Source organism: Elephantulus edwardii, unplaced genomic scaffold, assembly GCF_000299155.1.
Source record: "Elephantulus edwardii isolate Elephantulus edwardi_28Jun2011 unplaced genomic scaffold, EleEdw1.0 scaffold00258, whole genome shotgun sequence".
Taxonomy (NCBI): domain Eukaryota; kingdom Metazoa; phylum Chordata; class Mammalia; order Macroscelidea; family Macroscelididae; genus Elephantulus; species Elephantulus edwardii.
In genome coordinates, this window is record NW_006400008.1 from 4,113,743 (window position 1) to 4,133,719 (window position 19,977).

General features: G+C 34.3%; 1 protein-coding gene across 1 annotated transcript in view; it reads left to right on the forward strand.

Annotated features, from left to right (window-relative positions):
* Window positions 1–19,977, forward strand: part of FAM135A (family with sequence similarity 135, member A) — a 147,112-nt gene that overhangs the window by 31,811 nt on the left and 95,324 nt on the right. The window contains exons 3-7 of the mRNA XM_006899483.1: window positions 9,458–9,597; window positions 9,699–9,769; window positions 11,689–11,862; window positions 15,218–15,344; window positions 15,967–16,120. Coding sequence (XP_006899545.1) covers window positions 9,458–9,597; window positions 9,699–9,769; window positions 11,689–11,862; window positions 15,218–15,344; window positions 15,967–16,120 — 666 coding nt within the window. The remainder of the gene's footprint in view (window positions 1–9,457; window positions 9,598–9,698; window positions 9,770–11,688; window positions 11,863–15,217; window positions 15,345–15,966; window positions 16,121–19,977) is intronic.

Sequence of the window (19,977 nt, forward strand, 5' to 3'; positions counted from 1 at the left end):
AAATGATATCTCATAGTTGTTTTAAGAATTTTTCCTTTTGTCACTGAGTTATTTCCCTCAGCATAATGTCCTCCAGGGTCCCCCATGTGGTGTAATATTTTTTGAGTTCCTTGTTTTCCAGTGCTGTATAGTATTCCATTGTGTGAATGTATCTTAGTTTTCCTATCCATTCAATTGTTTAAGGGAACTTGGGTTGTTTCCATCTTTGCTGTTGTGCACAGCAGTAAACGTGGGTGTGCATATATCTGTTTGGGTGGCTGCTCTGGTTTCTTTAGGGTATATTCCTAGTTTTATTTGTTTCCAACTTGGTTTTTTCTCTTTTGAGAAGTAATTTTTATTATTCATTAACTTCTGAATGATTTCATAAGAATAAGTAGGGTATTGGTATCAGTGGGGGACACTGTCAGCAGAAGCTCCTGGTGTTGTCACAGACCAAACACCAAGCCCACATATGAGAAAAGGAGATGAGTAAGTGTGGAGAAGATGAATGAATGTGGAGAAATTGTCATTTTATCTAGGATAATCTGCAGGGAGGTCCTACTTGCATTTCTTGGACTAAGCACTGTCTTTCTCTTCCACCTTGACTAAGGGTGCTGATAGGATTCATGTGGGTTCTAAGCTGAAAAATAAAGGGACATTTCCCAGATACATTAACAGGGAAAAGGTAAAGGAGAAGTTCTGTTGTTTGTGGAAGCAAAGTGGGTTATTCTGGAAAACTTCAAGGGGCCACTGAGGGCCAGCTGAACACTTACTTACAGGATGTGTTCTCATCCACAGGCCCTGCTTGGGACAAGGAAACTGTTCTACATCCAATTAAATTCTTGGGTATCAAAAATTTCTCAACTGTTTCACTAGCAATTTTTTTTTTTTTTACTTGAGGATCCACATTTTCCATGTAAAAGTATTTCATTTATCAGGGACAGCCAGATTGGAAAACTCAAGCTGTTCTAGATAGATTATATTATACACTTTAAAAAGTGAGACAGCCCTACAAGGATACTACATGGTCAGTCTTGGTTTGAAGGACTCTGGCCAGTGATAGGAGACTGACTTTTAGTAGGTGCAGAAGAAGGAGGAATGAGCCAGGAAGTAGCCTTCTCTGCCTCCCATCCCAAACAGCTCGCTTTACTACTTTATATTCTGGGAATTTACTTATGTTTGAAAACCCTACCATAGGACCTAGATGTCAAGGAAGAGGGAAGTCTGAACTTTTTTAGGGAGGAGTATGAACTTGCTGATGACTTGAAATTCTCTAAATGGTAGGAAAAAGGGGGGGGAAAGAAAGAGATGAAAATACTTTTAGATATTCTGGATTCACACTGGAAATCAGGAGCAGGTTTGGAAAAAGAATTCTCTTCAAACTAAATTTTAATAAAATAAAAAAACATACTGTCTTCTCAGTATACTGGAGACTTTCATTTTCAAAGGCGACACTGGCCATTCCACCATTTAGGAAGACAAATATTTACCTGTAGTAGGTGGGGTCTGGAGACAGGGGAAAAGGCAACTACCTCTTGCATAAAGTGCTGAGGCCACAGCATGGTTCTGCCTCTTGATATACTCCTGAGTCAGATAGGGCAGGTATCTTTATGGGTAGTAAGGACTTTGAAAGAGCTGTTTCTCTTCAGTCCTGAGCTTTGGAACCAGGTGACCTGTGAAGAAGGCACACGGTAGACAGGCTTGGTGGAGACAGGGCCAGCCAGAGAGGAGAAATGCCACTGCTCTCTAGACTAGCCAGGGAACCTCTAGGGCGCAGCTCGAGGGTACCAGAACCACAGAGTTGGGCACGTGCTGGCTGCTGCTGGCTCCAGCATTTGCGAGAGAGGTTTTGGGCAGTGTCTTTCTCCACTGTAAAGGGGAAATATTTCCAGTTTTTAGAAAGCACCATACTGCCATCCATAGTGGTTATGGAGGGAGGAGTGGGTAAAGGAAATTGAAAAGATCCAGTTTGAAAAACAATGTGTATGAACTTTGTAAATAAACCAGTATAAAATAAAAACTTTACTTAAAAATTAACAAGAGTTGTTTCACTTAAAAGTAGATTTTAAGGACCCAGAGGAGGAGGCCATATTTAGGGCCTCACCTCTGTAGCACCCAGCTTCCCCTCTGTATTACCTTCCAGGGGGAAAGGTCCATCCCTTTGGGAATATAGGTTTCTAATGAATCTCTTACTACTATTTTACCCTCAAAAAAGAGAGAAAATAGTATTTAAGGATTCCTGGAGTGTGTATCTTATTAATGTTGATATATTAGTTGGGAAAAATATTTTCTTGGCAATATTTTTCTATCTCCAGAAAGAATTTTTATGTAATTGGCTTACTTTGTTTTGATAATGAAGATTTTTAGACTCACCCTTGATAACATACTTTTATGTAGGCTGTTGTTGGATGCTGTTGAATTAGAATAGAGTCCTATCTGATCCTCCAGCAGCTTTTCAGAGCCTGTAAATTGCATGACAGGAGCGTGCCCATCTTCTGTGGCACAGCTGGTGGATTTGCACTGTGCGCCTTTGTGTTGGGAGCATAACTCATTAAGGATAGCTTTACCTTACAGCCTGTATTAATTAGCTATTCACTGTTGCTCCTTGAAATTTTCTTTTTTTTTTCCTTCTTCCAATATCTAGAATTTTCTTTTCTTAGCATCTTTAGTGTGTGCTTAGTTTTCTTCTTTGATTTGTATGTTCGTCATAATAGCTTTCTTGCTCTGTATTTTACCCTAATTCTTAAACTTCAAGTATATTACTAGGAAATGTTTAGGAAGCCAAGAGAAAATAATGACTGTATCTGTGTGTTAGAGTAAGGCAGATTCTATTGGGTTAGGAATTAAGTGTCATTTACACAACTTGTCACAATACATTTAAATTATTTTCAGCACAAGATTGTGCTGACAGTCAGACATTTGGGTCAGGAAATAGCTGTCATTTGCAATAACATCAGTCATGAAAGAAAACTTTTTGTAGTGCTGTGAAAAATTGATTAATAAGAAAGCATTCATGGACAGAGGAGTCATTGCTGATTCTAAAAAGCTGGTTCCAGATTGAATTGTTAGATAATAGTGTATAGTAGCTTAAAAAGATCGGGTGTGAAAAACAATGTATATGAACTTCCTAAGTAAACTAGTATAATAAATAAATTAAAAAGTTCAACTAATGACTCCCAATTTCTAATGATTATTTTATTTAAAAGGAAGAATATTTTATTGTCTAAAGTTTAAAATATACATCTATCCTTTTTCCTGATTAAAAATAATTTTTGTACAATTAATGCTGACAGATAGTTTAAGGATCATTTCATCCAGAGAGGTGTGTAGTGAAAGCTATATATCTAGATATAATCATTTTGAACTGTTTTCTAGTCCCCTATAATGACTTTATAACTTCCTGTATGCTAAAATACAGTTAATCTTATTTTTACCACTTTCCCCCTTGCTTTTCCACCTGGCTCTTATCTGTAACTTGCAATTGTATATTTAAATCTCCATTTCCTATTTTAACAATCATGACAAGCTCATTTTACTGAAGAAGGATATAAACATTCTCATTCTTCAGATTTTTTCTCTCCTTTCCACTTCCCAATCTCTGTTAGATAGGTCATTTTATAGAAGCTAAACTGCCCGGGTTCATATTCTGATTTTTAGCTAGTTAAATCTTCATGCTTAGTTTATTCAGCTGATTCCGAAGGTTCAAAACAGGTAAACTTTTACATGTTTTTTTTTTGCTTTATTATAGTATCACATCAGGGTGGCACATATTTGGTATGCATCAGAGAGCTGGACAATAACTAAGGATGATAGAAGAAGGATCAATATCTTTGAGTTGTGGGGCTAGAGAAGAGTGTTGAATGTACTGTGGGCTGCCAGGTGAACAAACACGTCTGTCCTGAAAAGGGTGAAGCCAAGCTGCTCCCTGCAAGGATTTTGAAGCTCTGTCTCACATACTTTGGGCATGTGGCCAGGAGGAACCAGTCCTTGGAAAGGGACATCATGCTTAGAAAGGTGGAGACACAGTGCAGGAGAGGAAGATCCAGGATGAAATGGATCGACTCAGTGATTTAAGAAATGGCATTAGATCTGTTGGAGACGATGAGGACATTGGCTTAGGATAGGGCAGGGTTCAGAGCTAGTGTCCATAGGGTTGCTGTGGGTCACAGGCGACTTGATGACACATAACAACAACATTGTAGCACAAAAGGGCAAGTGTTTATAAGGTTTAGACCATTCCATTTCAAGAGATGCCATTCAAATGATGAGTAGTCACATGAAATCAGATGACCAGCTTCATTTTAGGTAATACTACAATAGTCACTTAACCTTTTTTTTAGCTTCAATTGACAGATTTAGGAAATGCATTAAATACTTCACAAGATTGTCATGCATTTAATAAATAGACATTTTAAGATTTAAGTTGTCCCTGATGCAAGCCAACGTATTTTCCGTTCCATTCTATTGATCTGAAAAGTAGTGAATAAGAAAGATCGAAGAAGAATCAATGCCTTTGAATCATGATGTTGACAAAAAGTATTGAAGGAAATCTGTCTTGTAGAAAGTACAAGTCTGCTCCTAGAGATGAGGACACCAGGACTTCCTCTCACATCTTTAGATGTGTATTGTCAAGAGGAACCAGTCCTTAGAAAAAGACATCATGCTGGGAAGAGTAGAGGCTCAGCAAAAGAGCAAGACACTCAACAGGCTGTATTAGCACAATAACGAAGAGAATTGACGTGAACATCAGAGATCATGAGAATAACTTAGGAAAGGGCAGGTCAAGATCTGTTGTTCATAGAGTTGCTGCAAGTCATAATCAACACCACAGCAACTAACAAGAATAAATAGAAGTACTTAGCAAACCGTAAAGTATTATACACATGTATCCCTATTGCATATTATGCTTACATTGATATAAGAATGGAATGCAGTCAGATTTTAAGTCATTTGCCATGCTGTTTGTGTGACCCACATTGTAAAGAACAGAAACTTACCATGAGAGTAATTTAATGTTTCCAGTGGTTTACATACTTTCTGTTAAGCAAGGTAGTGATTTGGTACCTAGGATCATTGCTCAAGTGTGAAGAAAACAAAAGTAAAACAACTTCTAAGATAAGTGCAAACAAGGATAACCACAGCAAGTAGAAAATTTGTAAGGTCTCTTAAAAGATCCCTGAATTTATATTGTAATGAGGAAATGTAGACAATAAAGCTTACATTTCTATAGAAATGAAAGTAGCTTAATTTCTCAAAAGTGTTTGCATTTGGGCATAATTAGTTTCCAGTTGTCTTTTCCCACTCACTAGCTATATGAGAAGAAGGTAATCTGTCTTTGGACCTTTCTTTCCTAATTAGTAAAATGGAAGTAACTCCTCTTTCACAATATATCTGTTAAATTAGAGAATGTTTAAAGAGAATAATACAGTACCTTAATAAATGATTATAAACAGTTATGCCCTTCTTGTGCTAAAGTACCTGAGTTAAAAAATTGAAACAAGATGAAGTCTAAGGTCTTAAAATCAGCTTAATTTCAGGAAAGCCCACAAAGAAGGAAGTAGATGACAGTCTTTTATGTGCATGACTTGTTTTAATTCTCAGAAATTAGTCATACTTGAGGGTAGGACAATGGAAAGGTATATGCCTGTATGTCTCTATCAAGTCTTTATCTCTGCTTATTACAGGAATAGGTGGTCTGTTACATATGAAAGTGAACTATATCCAATGTGGATATTCCTGGGAGATCACTCTTCCCAGATTCTGTCCAGGTGGCATGTGGGAGCTTAGCACTCTGCCTAGTGGTATACAGTCCTTTCCCACAATGTTAAGAGATAAAGCTGAGCCTTGAGTCCACACCTGCATATTCCTACAGCTTCTCAGAGTCCTGTGGACAATGACTGAAGAGACAAACCATGCAGGAAACAGTCTTTTGAAAAAAAAAAATAACCTGTTAAGACATTTACTTGTGTAAATTATTTTACTCTCCCCCTTTGAAAAAAGAAGAACCTAAACACTTCCTTCAAGTCAGTTCCAATTCATAGCAACCCTCCACCTTGCTTCCAAAGCTATAAATATGGGAGGAGACTGTCCATCTTCCATGGAGCACCTAGTAGATTCAAAGTATCAAGTATAATGAAGATAATATTTCCTTCAAGCTTAACTAGGGAGTTAAAAGTTTATTACCTTTTATTGTCGTTTTCTACTTGATTATTTCTATCCAAGTTGAATTTGGTTCTCTGAAATCAAGAGCAGTGTTATTTATTTTTATAACTCTTATTTCTCTAAGTGATAGAGGCTTAACAAATTATGCCTGAATGAATGCTTATTTGTTCAAAAATAAGAGATAGCAGTGATAGTTGTTGAAGCAAGGAAAGGAAGATTCAGAAGCGTTGTAATAAAATGTAAACTATTATGACTTAAGGTAAGTATTTTAAGTTCCAGTTATCACAAGATAATTATCAGTTGTGACAATTAGCACTTTTTTAAAAGAGTGTAAATCTGAGTATTTATGTTAGTAATACCTGATTAAAAAAAGAACAAGGGTCATTTGAACAAGAAAATAAGACACTAAGTTGAAAAGTTAGATGAAAGTTTATGTATTTAGTAAATACTTGTTATATGTCTATATAATATATATATGAGACATAGTGCTTACTTCTCAACTAAAAACAATTGAAAGAATGGACTTTATGGAAGGTTGTCATCTGATAAGTATTAAATAGTGAGGAAGGTTTTAGGTGGAATTTGTTTAGAGCTTCACTCTAGAGTGATCCTGGAAAGCTATTTCAAAAGACATCTAAGTATTTATAGATCTTTTCTCTTCAATTGATCATACTTGTAATGTCAGCCACTGTCTTTTCTTATATGTATCTTGTAAGCAGAGGAACTAAAAGCCTTCTCTTCTAGACTGTCTTTTCTTTTTTTTAAATTTTTTAATTTTATTATTTTGTGTGTGTGTACCATCAAATCAGATCTGACTGGTACAGGAGGAGATTGCCCCACCTTATCCGGCAGAGCATCTGGTAGATTCGAACCACATACCTCTGGGATTGCAGTGCAGCTTAGACTGTCTTTTCAAGGATGTTTGTATAGTGCTCGCTTTGGCAGCACATAAACTAAAAAGAATGTTTGTATAGTGAACAGCATTGTTGTTGCTGTGTTAGTGAGTCTTAACTGACTGAGAGCCGACTCCCCAGCAGATTTTTAGAAGCAATTCGTCACACAGGAGGAGATTGCCCATCTTTCTCCTGTGGAGTAGCTGGTTGATTTGAACTAGTGTCTTTGGGATTGCTGCATAGCTTATTACCATTATGCTATCAGAGCTCCCTAAAACAGCTTTGGAAGACAGAAATTATGCCTTAATGTGGAACATAATCTAAATTTATTTGCTATGAAGTATAATGATGATTTTGTCTCCCTGAAGTGGAAAAGTTGAGTAAGATTTTCTTACTAAAGTTTGGAATTTTAAGTTTTATAATTCCTTCTCTGACCAAAGACATGGTGTGTATAGTATGTATAGTGTACGGACCTTTGTATAATATGTATAGTGCTGAAGTAGTGAGGGAAAATGCCATAATAGGCAAGACGAAGGGATGTTTGTTCCCATTTCCAAGAAAGATAATCCAACAGAATGTGGAAATTATCAAACAATATCATTAATGCAAGCAAAATACTGCTGGGGATCATTAAAAATGGCTAGAAAAGAACATAGGCAAAGAACTGCCAAACCTTCAAGCAGGATTTAGAAGAGGCATAAGGATTTCATTGCTAATGTCAAATGCATCGTGGCTGAAAGCAAAGAATGTCTATTTGTGCTTTATTGACTATGCAAAGCATTTGACAGTGGGAACCATAACAAATTATGGCAAAGAATAGTAATTCCAGAACACTTAATTATGCTCATGGGAAATTTATACCTAGACTAAGAAGCTGTTGTCCAAACAGAGCAAGGGAACACTGCATTGTTTAAAATTAGGAAAGGTGTGCATCAGGGTTGTAGCCTTTCTCTAGACCTATTTAATCTGTATGTTGAGCAATAAGACGTTAGACTGTATGACGAAAAATGTGATATCAGAATTTGAGGAAGATTCATCAATAACCTTCATTATACAGATGACAGAACATTGCTTGCTGAAAGTAAGGAGAACTTAAAGCACTTGCTGCAAAAGATCAAAACTGCAGCTTTCAATATGGATTACATCTCAGCATCAAGAAAACAAAAATCCTTACCAGTGGACCAATAGACAACATCATGATGGACAGAGAAAGAATTGAGACTGTTAACAGACTTCATCTTACTTGGATACACCATCAGTATACTTAGTTACCAGTAGTCAAGAGATCAGGAAACATATTGCCTTGGTAAAGTCTGTTGTGAGGGACCTCTCCAAATTATTGAAGAGTGATGATGTCAGTCTGGAGACTAAGGTGCACCTGAACCAGGCCATAGTCTTCACAATTGCTTGCTATCAGAGAGCTGGACCATGAATAAGGGTAACAGAAAAAGAATCAATGACTTTGAGTTGTGGTGCTGGAGAAAAGTGTTGGATATACCATAGACTGCCAAGAGAACAAACAGCTCTGTCCTGGAGAGAATGAAACCACATTGCTTCTTGGAGGCAAGGATTTTGAAGCTCCCTCTCACATTCTTTGTGCATGTTGCCCAGAGGGACTAGTCCTTAGAAAAGGACAATGTAACGTGCTTGGAGGGGTCAAGGATGGTGCAGGAGAGAAAGACCCTGAACGAGATATTTTGAAACAGGGACTGGGGTAATGGGGGCAGATGTGTCAGAGACAGTGAGATTGGCTCAGAATAGGGCAAGGTTCTGAGCTTTTGTGTATAGGGTTACTGCAACAACTCCTAACAGCAACAATAAGGGAACTTTTGTAATATTGACCAATTTAAGAGTGAAGGTCAAAGGTTTGAAACCATACTTGAGAAACTGGACAGAGGAATATATCTTGCTACTAAACTGAATTATAGCTTAACTTCCTCAATAAACCCTATAACCTTAAGTATGGTTCAGTAAAGTCCATGTGGTCACTGCAACAAATTTTAGACCCAGGAGAGTTTGGTGCTTTCCTTAGTAGAAGTAGGTGTAGAACACGGGAGACTAGACCTTATAGAAATTAGTCTTGTACTGTGGATGCTGTTGAGAAGAGACATTTCCCCTTTGTGGATAGTAGAGGTCAGACTCAGCCATCCTCATGCTGCCCTTGCTCAAATTTCAATTATCCATCCTAGGATTTACCTTTTCAGGCTGAAATAAATTATATGGTAATTTCATAATGCCTATAATGTACCTATTTGTGCATTTGTATCAGGAAAATGAATACACTTTTAGGCCTGTTGTAATTTATTTATTGGTAATGATATTGGAATAATAAGATCAAATACAGAGGTGTTTTAAGTTAAAATATTGATTTACCTTGTATATATTTTGCTTTTCCTGTTATTTACATATTTTCTCTATTTTAGGTATAACTTTAGCTTTTCCGGCTTCAGTTCATGATTCTCTGATTTGCAGTAAAACATTTCAAATTCTGTACAAAAATGAAGAAGTAGTTTTAAATGATGTTATGATCTTCAAAGTTAAAATGCTATTGGATGAAAAAAGGGTAAAAATTTCTTTATATATATTTTTTAAAAGATTGAAGGCATGCTTCTAAGTTTCTATACAATTTCTAATTTTCTCACATTGTATGTAATTGCTTTTCAGATTGAAGAAACCCTTGAGGAAATAAATTTTCTTTTATCTTTGGATCTACACTTCACAGATGGAGATTATTCGTAAGTAAATTTACAAACTTTTTTTTTAAAATCTCCAGGTATTTATAACTGTATTTGTTGATACTTCTCCATTTCCTTTTTGGAGTCCAGCTGTCTCCTGCATGTTCATTAACATCTACTTCTGTCTTTCAGGGGAGTGTCATTAGCGTTGCTCAGTCTGCTCCTCTGACCCCATGTTTATTCCATAAATCCCAGGTAGCAAGTTCATAGAAGTCTAACTCTTTTCTAGACTCTAGAACCACCATTATGAGTCATTTAAATATAACTGAGCTTTCTTTCACCATATTATTGTCAGATTTTTCTTAGTAGCTTAAAAGATGTGGTTTTTAGCTCAGACATTTTTTATATTTTGAGTTATCAAACCTGGGACTCTCAGAGTTTGTCATTTGTCACAAGTTCATTAATATCTAGAGCTTTTAAGGGTTTTAGAACTGGCTACCCTGAACTTCCCCGCATGCTTGGACATACATATTTATATTTGGTGACTTGCTTACTTAAAATAAGAAATAGAGATCCACTTAACAATTTTCTTTTTGGTGTTTATCTTCATTCAGAATTGTTTATAGAATAAATTGTACATAGAATAAATGACAAAACAGGCACTTGACTAAAAGATCTACCTTAGATGTTCTCTTCATTGTGATTAAGAAGTAAGAATTTTTCACACAGTTGTGACTGCTCCTCTTGAATACTTTGTTACAAAAAAATTCCTTCAAGGGTTTCTTCTTTAATTAGATTGTGGTGGTGTTATGTGTCTTCAGAGTCGCCTACAACCCTCAGCAACCCTATATGTACAACAGCCCTAAACCCTGCTCTATCCTATGCCAAACTTACTGTCTCTAACATACCTATCCCCATTACCCCAGTCACTTCACACAGTTGTGACTGCTCCTCTTGGAATACTTTGTTACAAAAAAATTCCTTCAAGGGTTTCTTCTTTAATTAGATTATGGTGGTGTTATGTGTCTTCAGAGTCGCCTACAACCCTCAGCAACCCTATATGTACAACAGCCCTAAACCCTGCTCTATCCTATGCCAAACTTACTGTCTCTAACATACCTATCCCCATTACCCCAGTCACTTCACACAGTTGTGACTGCTCCTCTTGGAATACTTTGTTACAAAAAAATTCCTTCAAGGGTTTCTTCTTTAATTAGATTATGGTGGTGTTATGTGTCTTCAGAGTTGCCTACAACTCTCAGCAACCCTATATGTACAACAGCCCTAAACCCTGCTCTATCCTGTGCCAAACTTACTGTCTCTGACATACCTATCCCCGTTACCCCAGTCACTGAATCAGTCCATCTCATCAAGGGTAGAGTTCTTTGAGTAGAGTAAAACAAATAAGCTTTCATCAGCTATAGTAGTTAAAATTTATATTTGAGTCAAAGAATTATATAGTTGTATACCATTTTATGGCATTGTTTCAAAGATTCTGTACAAGTAAATCAACTGACAGGTTAAATAACAATATTCAAGTTATCTACCAAGTTTTATGTAGTAAAAATAATTTTAAATAATATTTTACTTGAGTTATGTTATACATCCTCTTTATAATAAATAATAACTCCTGGTGCAGTAAAATATATATTTGTGAAGTATTAAATAAAGTGACTTAGGGTATTGGAAAGATCTGGTGTGAAAAACAATGTATTTGAACTTTGTAAATAAATCAGTATAAAATAAATTTTTTTTAAAACATAAAATTTTTTTTAAAATAAAGTGATTTATGGTATAGGAGCATTAGTGATAAAACTCCATCACATGAATTGATAAAAAACTACAGATAGGCTCTGTTTTATTGGTTTAATTTCATATTTTATCTAGTCAAATGTGATACTTTAAAAATATTTTATTCTAAATTATTAAAAAATAATTAAATGTTTTTGATAGCTTAAACTACATTGCATTTTTTATAGGGAAGATGATTTGAACGCCTTGCAACTAATAAGTAGCCGAACACTGAAATTGCACTTTAGCCTCCACAGAGGCCTTCATCATCATGTTAATGTTATGTTTGATTACTTCCACCTTTCCGTTGTGTCTGTTACAGTCCATGCTTCATTGGTTGCACTACACCAGCCACTAATAAGGTAAATTTAACCAGTTCTGTAGTGATTATTAATGTACTGTTTTTTTATTTTTTCTACTTAAAAAAACCCCTATAATTTGATAAGGATAACTGAAGTACTGATGAATTGCTAAATTCATAATTATCTAATAAACACTTTCATTTTATACCTAAGTATAAAATAATACACATTAATAGCTTTTGGAACATTATAATGATAACTTTTTGTTATAGAAATATGAAGCAGTCTTTAGTGAATCATATTTAAGTTGACCAAGAAAAATAATGCCATTTAGTAGTAGCCATATAGCTTTTCTTTTGTTTTACCTATGTTTATATTTAATGTTATACTATGATTAATAGTTGTCTAAAGAAATTACTTTAAAATTTTGTTTTTATAAAATTTTTAAGTCATAACCAATATTATGTATTTATGATTTTTAAATGATAGCATATAACATTTTAATGTAAAGATATGTTTAGTATCCTAATAAATGTTATAGGAATGTCTGTTATGCTGCCTACTTCCATAGGGAGAGGGATTATGTTTGATTAATGTAAGAATACAATTCTTGTTGTTCGGCTTATACAGTAAAATATCCCATGTCACAGGCACTTTTTTTTTTCTTGTCACGGGCACTTTTAAGAACAACAACTGATTGGACTTCAGAATTATCTGTAATATCAAAGACATTATAGTAAGGGTGATAATATTAAGGGAAATTATTTTTAATGGAAATCTGAGTAGGTAGTTTTGTAGAAAAATGGCCCTGAGAATTAAGACAGTAAAGTTTAATAGATTTCCCACAAGTATCAACCTATGTGGCATAGATCTTGACCATGTTTTCAAAACTATAGTTAAGAACTTCTTCCACTGTTGTTACATGATCTTTTCCATCTTGACTCAGATCCTGTAGAGCTCAGGACAAGGAAAATATTTGATTCTCCTGATGACTTGCTTTGCCTTGTAAGATCAGTACAACTAGTAGTTAAGGTATAATTGTCAAAGAAGTAATATACATATTATTTGCATGTGAATTGCAGACTAGATTTTAATTCTACAAGTTTATTTCTTTGTGCAATTCCTATAATTTCTAGATCTTCTTTTAATTACATTAAGAACCCTTAATTAAACTATTTCAGCCATTCTTAATTTAAAATTCACTAAGACTGTCTTTATTTGCTTAGTTTCTCTCCTGGAAAATGTATACACAATTCATAGAGGCTAACTCAGGTTACTACTGTTGCTTTTTAAAGCCCTGATTAAAATAGAGTAGTGATATTTACATCACTAATCCTAGTCTGCTTCCTCTTGCAATGTAGCACCTTTTGCCACAAACTAGTAGGAGAAAGGGGCATCTCATCCCCTAGAGACCGTTCACTGGAAGAAGACATTTTTGGCTCAGAATCAGAAGCCAAGAGGATTAACTGTTGGCTCTGGTTAGTGACTGGAGGACAAAATGAGGTGCCTGCAACTGCTGAGGTTGCTGTTCTTTACTTAGCTGCCGTGGGCCCTTATGTTACCTCTTTTGCTGCTAGACCTTTGCCAGAGGAAGCACTGTCTTCCCCTGCCTTTCTTTAGCTGTAAATGAGAAGTTGGAAAAGAGAAGCAAAATAAAAAGGGGGGGGTCAAAAGAAAGCTTTTTGCTGCTGCTACTGGAAATGGAGTCAATGTTAAAGGTAACATTCCTCACTACTATGCTTCAACAGATTTTTCTTATCGGTGAACCACTCACTCCACCTCCAAATAATCATATATGAATCCCTGAGAATGCACTACACAGAGGGATCTCCATGTGGCATTCTCTGGAGAAGGATTTAAGAATTTAATTGGCTGTTTTCACTACTGGTGGAGTTTTCTTGGTTTGGGGTGGTTGGGTTTTTTTGGATTTTTTTTGTTAAATCCTCTAACCACAATGAAAAGAGCTCTTAGTGGTTCAGTAGACAGTGTCGTGGATTGCTAACTGAGAAGTTAGTTGTTCAAATCCACCAGCTGATTACTCCAAGGTGGAGAAATGAGAAGTCTGTTCCCACTCATATTTACTGCTTCAGAAACCCAATTGTGAATTACTGTCCAGAGTTGGAATTGGTTTCATCACAGTGGGTTTAAATTGGTATTGATAAAAATGAATTTTTAATTATATTTTTCTAAATACTCTTTTTATTTAATATCATTTCTTTGACTGACCCAATTATAACATTAATTCAGTTAAGATAAATGGGTTAAGATAAATGTTTGCTTTTTCTTTATATAATATTTCTTTCAGTTCTTCTTAATGACCACTTTTCTGACTCAATTCTGAAAACATAGCAAGTGGGATTTAACATTGACCTGCTGACTCTTTTCTTTGCTGGTATATAGGTACTTTATTTTTGTAAAGCAAATTGATTTTGCAAATGAAGGCTACTCTCTGCTTGAGACAAAAATTATTTACTTTTCTGTTTCCTCCCTTTTGCCGAGTTATCAATGCTTTGGCCTGCTGATTAAAATTACCCAGTGTTTTATCTCAAATATAGTCAAGTTTATTTTTAAATATTCAACCAGAAATATTTGTGTAGTTGTATAGAATACTAAATGTGATGGCATCAGTTTCTGGGTGGTACAGATGATAAGTACTTGACAACTAACCAAAACGTTGGTGATTCAGAAGCAACTCAAAAGTAAGACTTAGTGATGAGTTCCTAAAAGATCAGAGCTTTGAAAGCCCTAGGGAGCTGGCCTGCTCTGCACAAACTGCAGATTGTCATCACTTGGAGTTGACTTAAGGGTAACAATAACAACAAACCATAATGTTAATGTAGAAGCAATTCAGATCATATGTGATGTGTTGATATCTTGAAGCATTGTATAAAGATTTTATTAATGTAGTGCTTATTCTGTTCGTGAAGAGCAGTAAGAGAAGAAAATATCTTTGAGAATTAGACAAGTTGATGTATTAATTTTAATTTTTTTTTAAAATCTCTAAGTAGGAACTCTATTTCTGTAAATAGTTCACATGTTTATGACTTTTTTTAAGACTTGGGAACCAGTTCTTATAGACAATAATTTCCAAGTTAAAGTATGAATACCCATTTGTCATTTAGCCACTATAGATCCCAATATATTAAGTATCCTTTTAGTATCCCTGAGTCATACCGTTAGAGAAGTAGTCTTGAGCAAATAGTGTTAATTTTTGTATATAATTGTATGTCTTCTTATTTGAATTATGATAGTTCTGAGTATTTTTTTAAAATGCATTTTTTAAAGAATTCTTTAGAACTTAGCACCTTGCACTCACCTTGTTCTTTGTCTTTCTATAAGATTCTCATTAATAAATACACACAGCTTAAGTTGACTATTATGATAATGGTAATGTCATACTTATTTATTTCTCCAGCTTTCCTCGACCTGTGAAGACTACTTGGTTAAATAGAAATGCACCAGCACAAAACAAAGATTCTGTGATTCCTACTCTTGAAAGTGTGGTCTTTGGTATTAACTACACAAAACAGTTATCACCAGATGTAAGAACGAAATATGTTTATAAACCTCCTTTTTCCTTTTCTTTAAAGTGAAGTGTTTTTAACTATGTGATACTCCTTTTAATAATTATTTTAGACTAAAAGCATACAGACCTAATTGAACATAATCTTAACTAATTGAATTAACCTGACACATTTAAGATTTTGGCAAATTAGTGGCTAAAAAGTATTTGATGGCAGCTAATGCTCTCTTTAATTTCTACCATAACCCTTTGCCCCCTATTAAGAACTGTTAACATAATCTGTTGCCAGAGTTGAGACCCACCTTGAAGTAGTACAATTATAACCATTATTCCCCTGAAAGGAAAGGGGACTGGCCTGTAGTCCAAATGTAGGGGTTTTTTATTCTCAAATTATTAAAACATCATTTAATATGGTTGCTTTCTTAAAAACCTATCATAACTAAATTATAAGAGTTGTATACCATAAGTGTAAATTATTTGTATAAACAACTCTGTAGTTTTACTAGTTTTTGTGTTTTGGTAGGTTTTTTAAATAGAATGACAAATGACTAATAAGGGTTCTTTGTCGTTCTGGTTTGAAGTGTAATACCTAAAATTTTTGGTTACTAACAATCTAAAACCAAAATCCTTTCTTTATTTAGGGATGCAGTTTCGTCATTGCTGACTCCTTCCTGCATCATGCCTATAATTTTCATTATACACTTTGTGCCACTTTGCTGCTGGCCTTCAAGGGATTGCACAGCTACTTCATTACGGTAACCGAAGAGATTCCCTCTTGTCAGAAACTAGAACTGGGTATGTTAAAAGTAGCCAGACCTATAGTTCAATTCATTCTCTCTGTTCTATCATTATTAGATATCAGCATACATTTTCTGTACTAAGAGTTTAATATTTATGCACTTCTACTTCTCTCTCAATTTCATCTTTCTCAACCTTTGATACTAATTTTCTTCAACTGGAAATTTTTTTTATAACATTGAGAAATAACTATTATTAATTTTTTTAAAACCTATTTGTCAACATACTATTCTTCTAAAAATAGAACCAGAAAGCACACTAGAACACAAATTTAATTGTTATTCAATCCTAGGATGTTAAGTCCCTATCTTTAAAAATTTATTAGGAACAGTTTATGTGTATTTAACTTTAAGAGATCTTATATCTCTTCTCTTTTTTTCTTTCAAGAATCTCAGTATTTTAGCAATATCAGTAAAACCTCTAGTCACTGTTACTGAAGATAGTTGTTAGACTGAGACTAATTTAATTAGCTTGTTTTTAATTTCCTGTTTCGTGATACAAAAGAGTTAGTAAAGTGTTATTTCACTGAAATGTAACTGTAGATTAGTGCTGGTTATGCTGCTGCCTGTCAGAAACTAGTCCAGGGAATATGATTAATTCTGCCATTCACACCTGCTTGGCTAGATAGAGGTTTCATTGAATTGCCTATCAGAAAACCTGAGTTAATAATTCCAGTGTGCATACAGTTAAAAGTAATTGAGTTAAAAGGTCATTTGTTTATTTTTTGTTGTTGTTGTTCATGGATTCTTCCACAAAACAAAGATGATGATGTGGAAAGAATAGCTTTTTTATCATTTGTCTTTGAAATATTCTTTTTTTTTTTTCCTTCCTGTTCATGCATTTTTTTTCTGAGGAAAAATGACTACTACCTCAAAGTATAAATTTTTTAAATGAAATAAATATTCGTAAAATACACTCATTTTGACAACCCTTCATTTCTCAATTAATAAAAAAAATATTTCCAGGATATTTCTTAATTTGGTCCTTAGGAACTCAAAAACATTTTCCTAGGAGAAGAATATTAAACATTTTGGTTTGATTCAATGACCAGGATATTAAAACTATAGTATTAAATGCAGAAACATGTGCCTGAAAAGTAGCAGTATAAAACTTAAAAGGGTAAAAAGGGGCTCTAAGATTTAGATTTAGACAGGGAGCTCCAGTGGCCTAATGCATGAGGAATTAATGCTGCCAAACCGAAAGCATACTGTTTCAAATTCACCAACTGTTTCATGGACTTTGTAGCCTTTGAAAACCTACTGAAGGGTCAGCTATGAGTCAATTCCGACTCAATAGCACATGATTATCAACAGCATAAAAGAAGGACCAACGTCTGTTCACCTGCATGTAATTTTCGACATGTAGTATTTGTGAATGGAAAAATACATAAGCCCTATTTTAACTTCTAAGAAAATCTCTCTAGAGACAGGATATTAATAAAATTAATAACTAATTAAAATATTTTTTCAGAATAACAGGCTATTTTAAGTAGCTTCTTTAATATTAGCATTTTATTGCTAACTTACTTACTTTTAGCATAATTCATTTATTCATTGGGTTTTAGTTTTCTATTAGAGAAGGATGGCTTTTTTTGTCATACATTACTTTCAATTAAAAAATGGAGTATAGAAATTATCATAACTAGGAGATCCCTTTATTTAAGATCAGGGGTTAAGACTGCATGAATATCAAATTTTATTTCAAATTATTTTATCAGAACAGGAAGTTATAAAGTATGCAGACTTTATTTTTATCAGTAAATTATAGCAATAGAGTTAAATTATTTATACATTACACATTTATTTAAAATATATTTGTTGAATAAATGAAATAATAAATTGATGTTGTTTGTTTAGAAATTATAGTTAGTAACACAAAGCTCATAGAGGTTTTCCTCAGAATGTTTAAGGTCAAGATTCATCTTTAATCAATAATTTTATAATAATTTTAATTCTAAGGAATCATGCTGAAAATACAAAGGCAAGAGATTTTAATTCACCAGCTGTTCCATGGGAGAAGGATAGGCAGTCTCCTCCTGTGAAGTTTACAACCTCTGAAAACCCCTTGGAGGGTCAGCTCTGAGTCCAAATAGTACAATATATGATAATGTTTTGGGTTTTTTTAAGCCTTTCTTTAACAATTTATAGGACACTCGGGTCACTTCTCTAGGAACTGTGCTAACACAAAAGTGATGCCTCTTTAGCTATTCAAATCTGTCAGTGGCTCAGTGGGAGAAAGATGAGGAGTCTCTTCCTATCCAGTTTATAGCAGGGAAAACCAGATCTAGTTCCACAACAGGGAATATTTGAAGTTTTAGGGCTTAAGTTTTCTTTTTATTGAATAGTAGTAGTTTAGTACATATAAGAGAACATCTGAAATGCTGTTACTTAAAAGACTAAAAAGTTATCCTTGCTTACTTTCATCTTAATGAAATAAAATTATAAGTACTAGAATGATTCCATAATATACTGTAGACAGGTCACTCTGTTCATCAGTGTTAATAAGTACATCTAAAGTAGTTCTTGATTAAAGGATATATTATATGTTTTATTGTTTAAAGCTTAATCTTAAATTTACAAATAAGCATATATTTATAAGTACTAAACTCCAGTGTGTTTTAAACTTTTATCTAAACTCTATTCCCTATTTTAAAATAGTGCCTTGAATTCTTCTTTCTACCTTTATCTTTTTGTTTTCTTAGATGAATGATGTACATTTTTTAAGCATATAATTAAATAAATATGGTTTGGTGCAAGGAGCACTTAAAATAGGAGTCAAAGTTCCTTGAATTTAGGCTTCCCAAATCATTTTACCTTTCTGAGCCTCCACATCTACATTGGAGATTGACCTAGCTTATCTCTAAAAGATCCCAGCCAGCTAAAAGTATGAGCCTAAGAAATTTAAAAAATGAAACTAGTATTAAATTCTTAATTTTTGAGTGACAAATATACTTAAGTGGTAAAAAAAGATCAAAGTAATATCAATGTAAATGTACATCATTTGCAATTCTAGTAAGCTAATTAACCAACTGAAAGATTCTGCCTTAGTATTCTAACTACCCTATCAGATATTCAGAAATAAAGTCTGTTTACTAACAACTTGGAAAGTTCTGCCTTAGTATTCTAACTACCCTATCAGATATTCAGAAATAAAGTCTGTTTACTAACAACTTGGAAAGTTCTAGTAAATTTTATTGAAAAAGGAGTATGGTAACTAGTGATGTGTGCCATCCTTATAACTAGCCAAGGCCAACATGCAGGTGCTATATGAGCGTCTTCTCAGAAGAAAACAGCCACGAACCCAAAAAGACACCTGTCTAGGTATGTTACAAGTAGCTTAAGTAAATATCCCCTTTTATTTAATATGGAATTTTGCTTTTAGTCCAATTTCATAAATAAGTATTTACTAATATAGTAAATTTCTCCACTCATTTTAGTGTTTGCTATAATCAAGTATATATGCACACCTATGTTTATTACAGCTTTGTTCACAATAGCAAAGACTTGGAAACAACTCAAGTGCCCATCAAAAAACGAATGGATAGAGAAGCTGTGGTATAGTCATACAATGGAATATTATGCAGCATTGAAAAACAAGGAACTCATGAAATATTCTACAAAGTGGGTGACCCTGGATGACATTATGCTGAGTGAAATATCTCAGTCATAAATAGATAAATACTGTATAATGCCACTGTTAAAAAACAGGCCTGACAGGGGCTGGGGGAAACTAAGAAAAGAAGGGATAAATAATATACGTGGCACAGAAGAGGGAAAGAACTGTATAAAAGGAATATATGATTAGGCATTATTGGTAGAACAAGAGTCCAGAATAAGAGCTGCATAGTAAAGGGG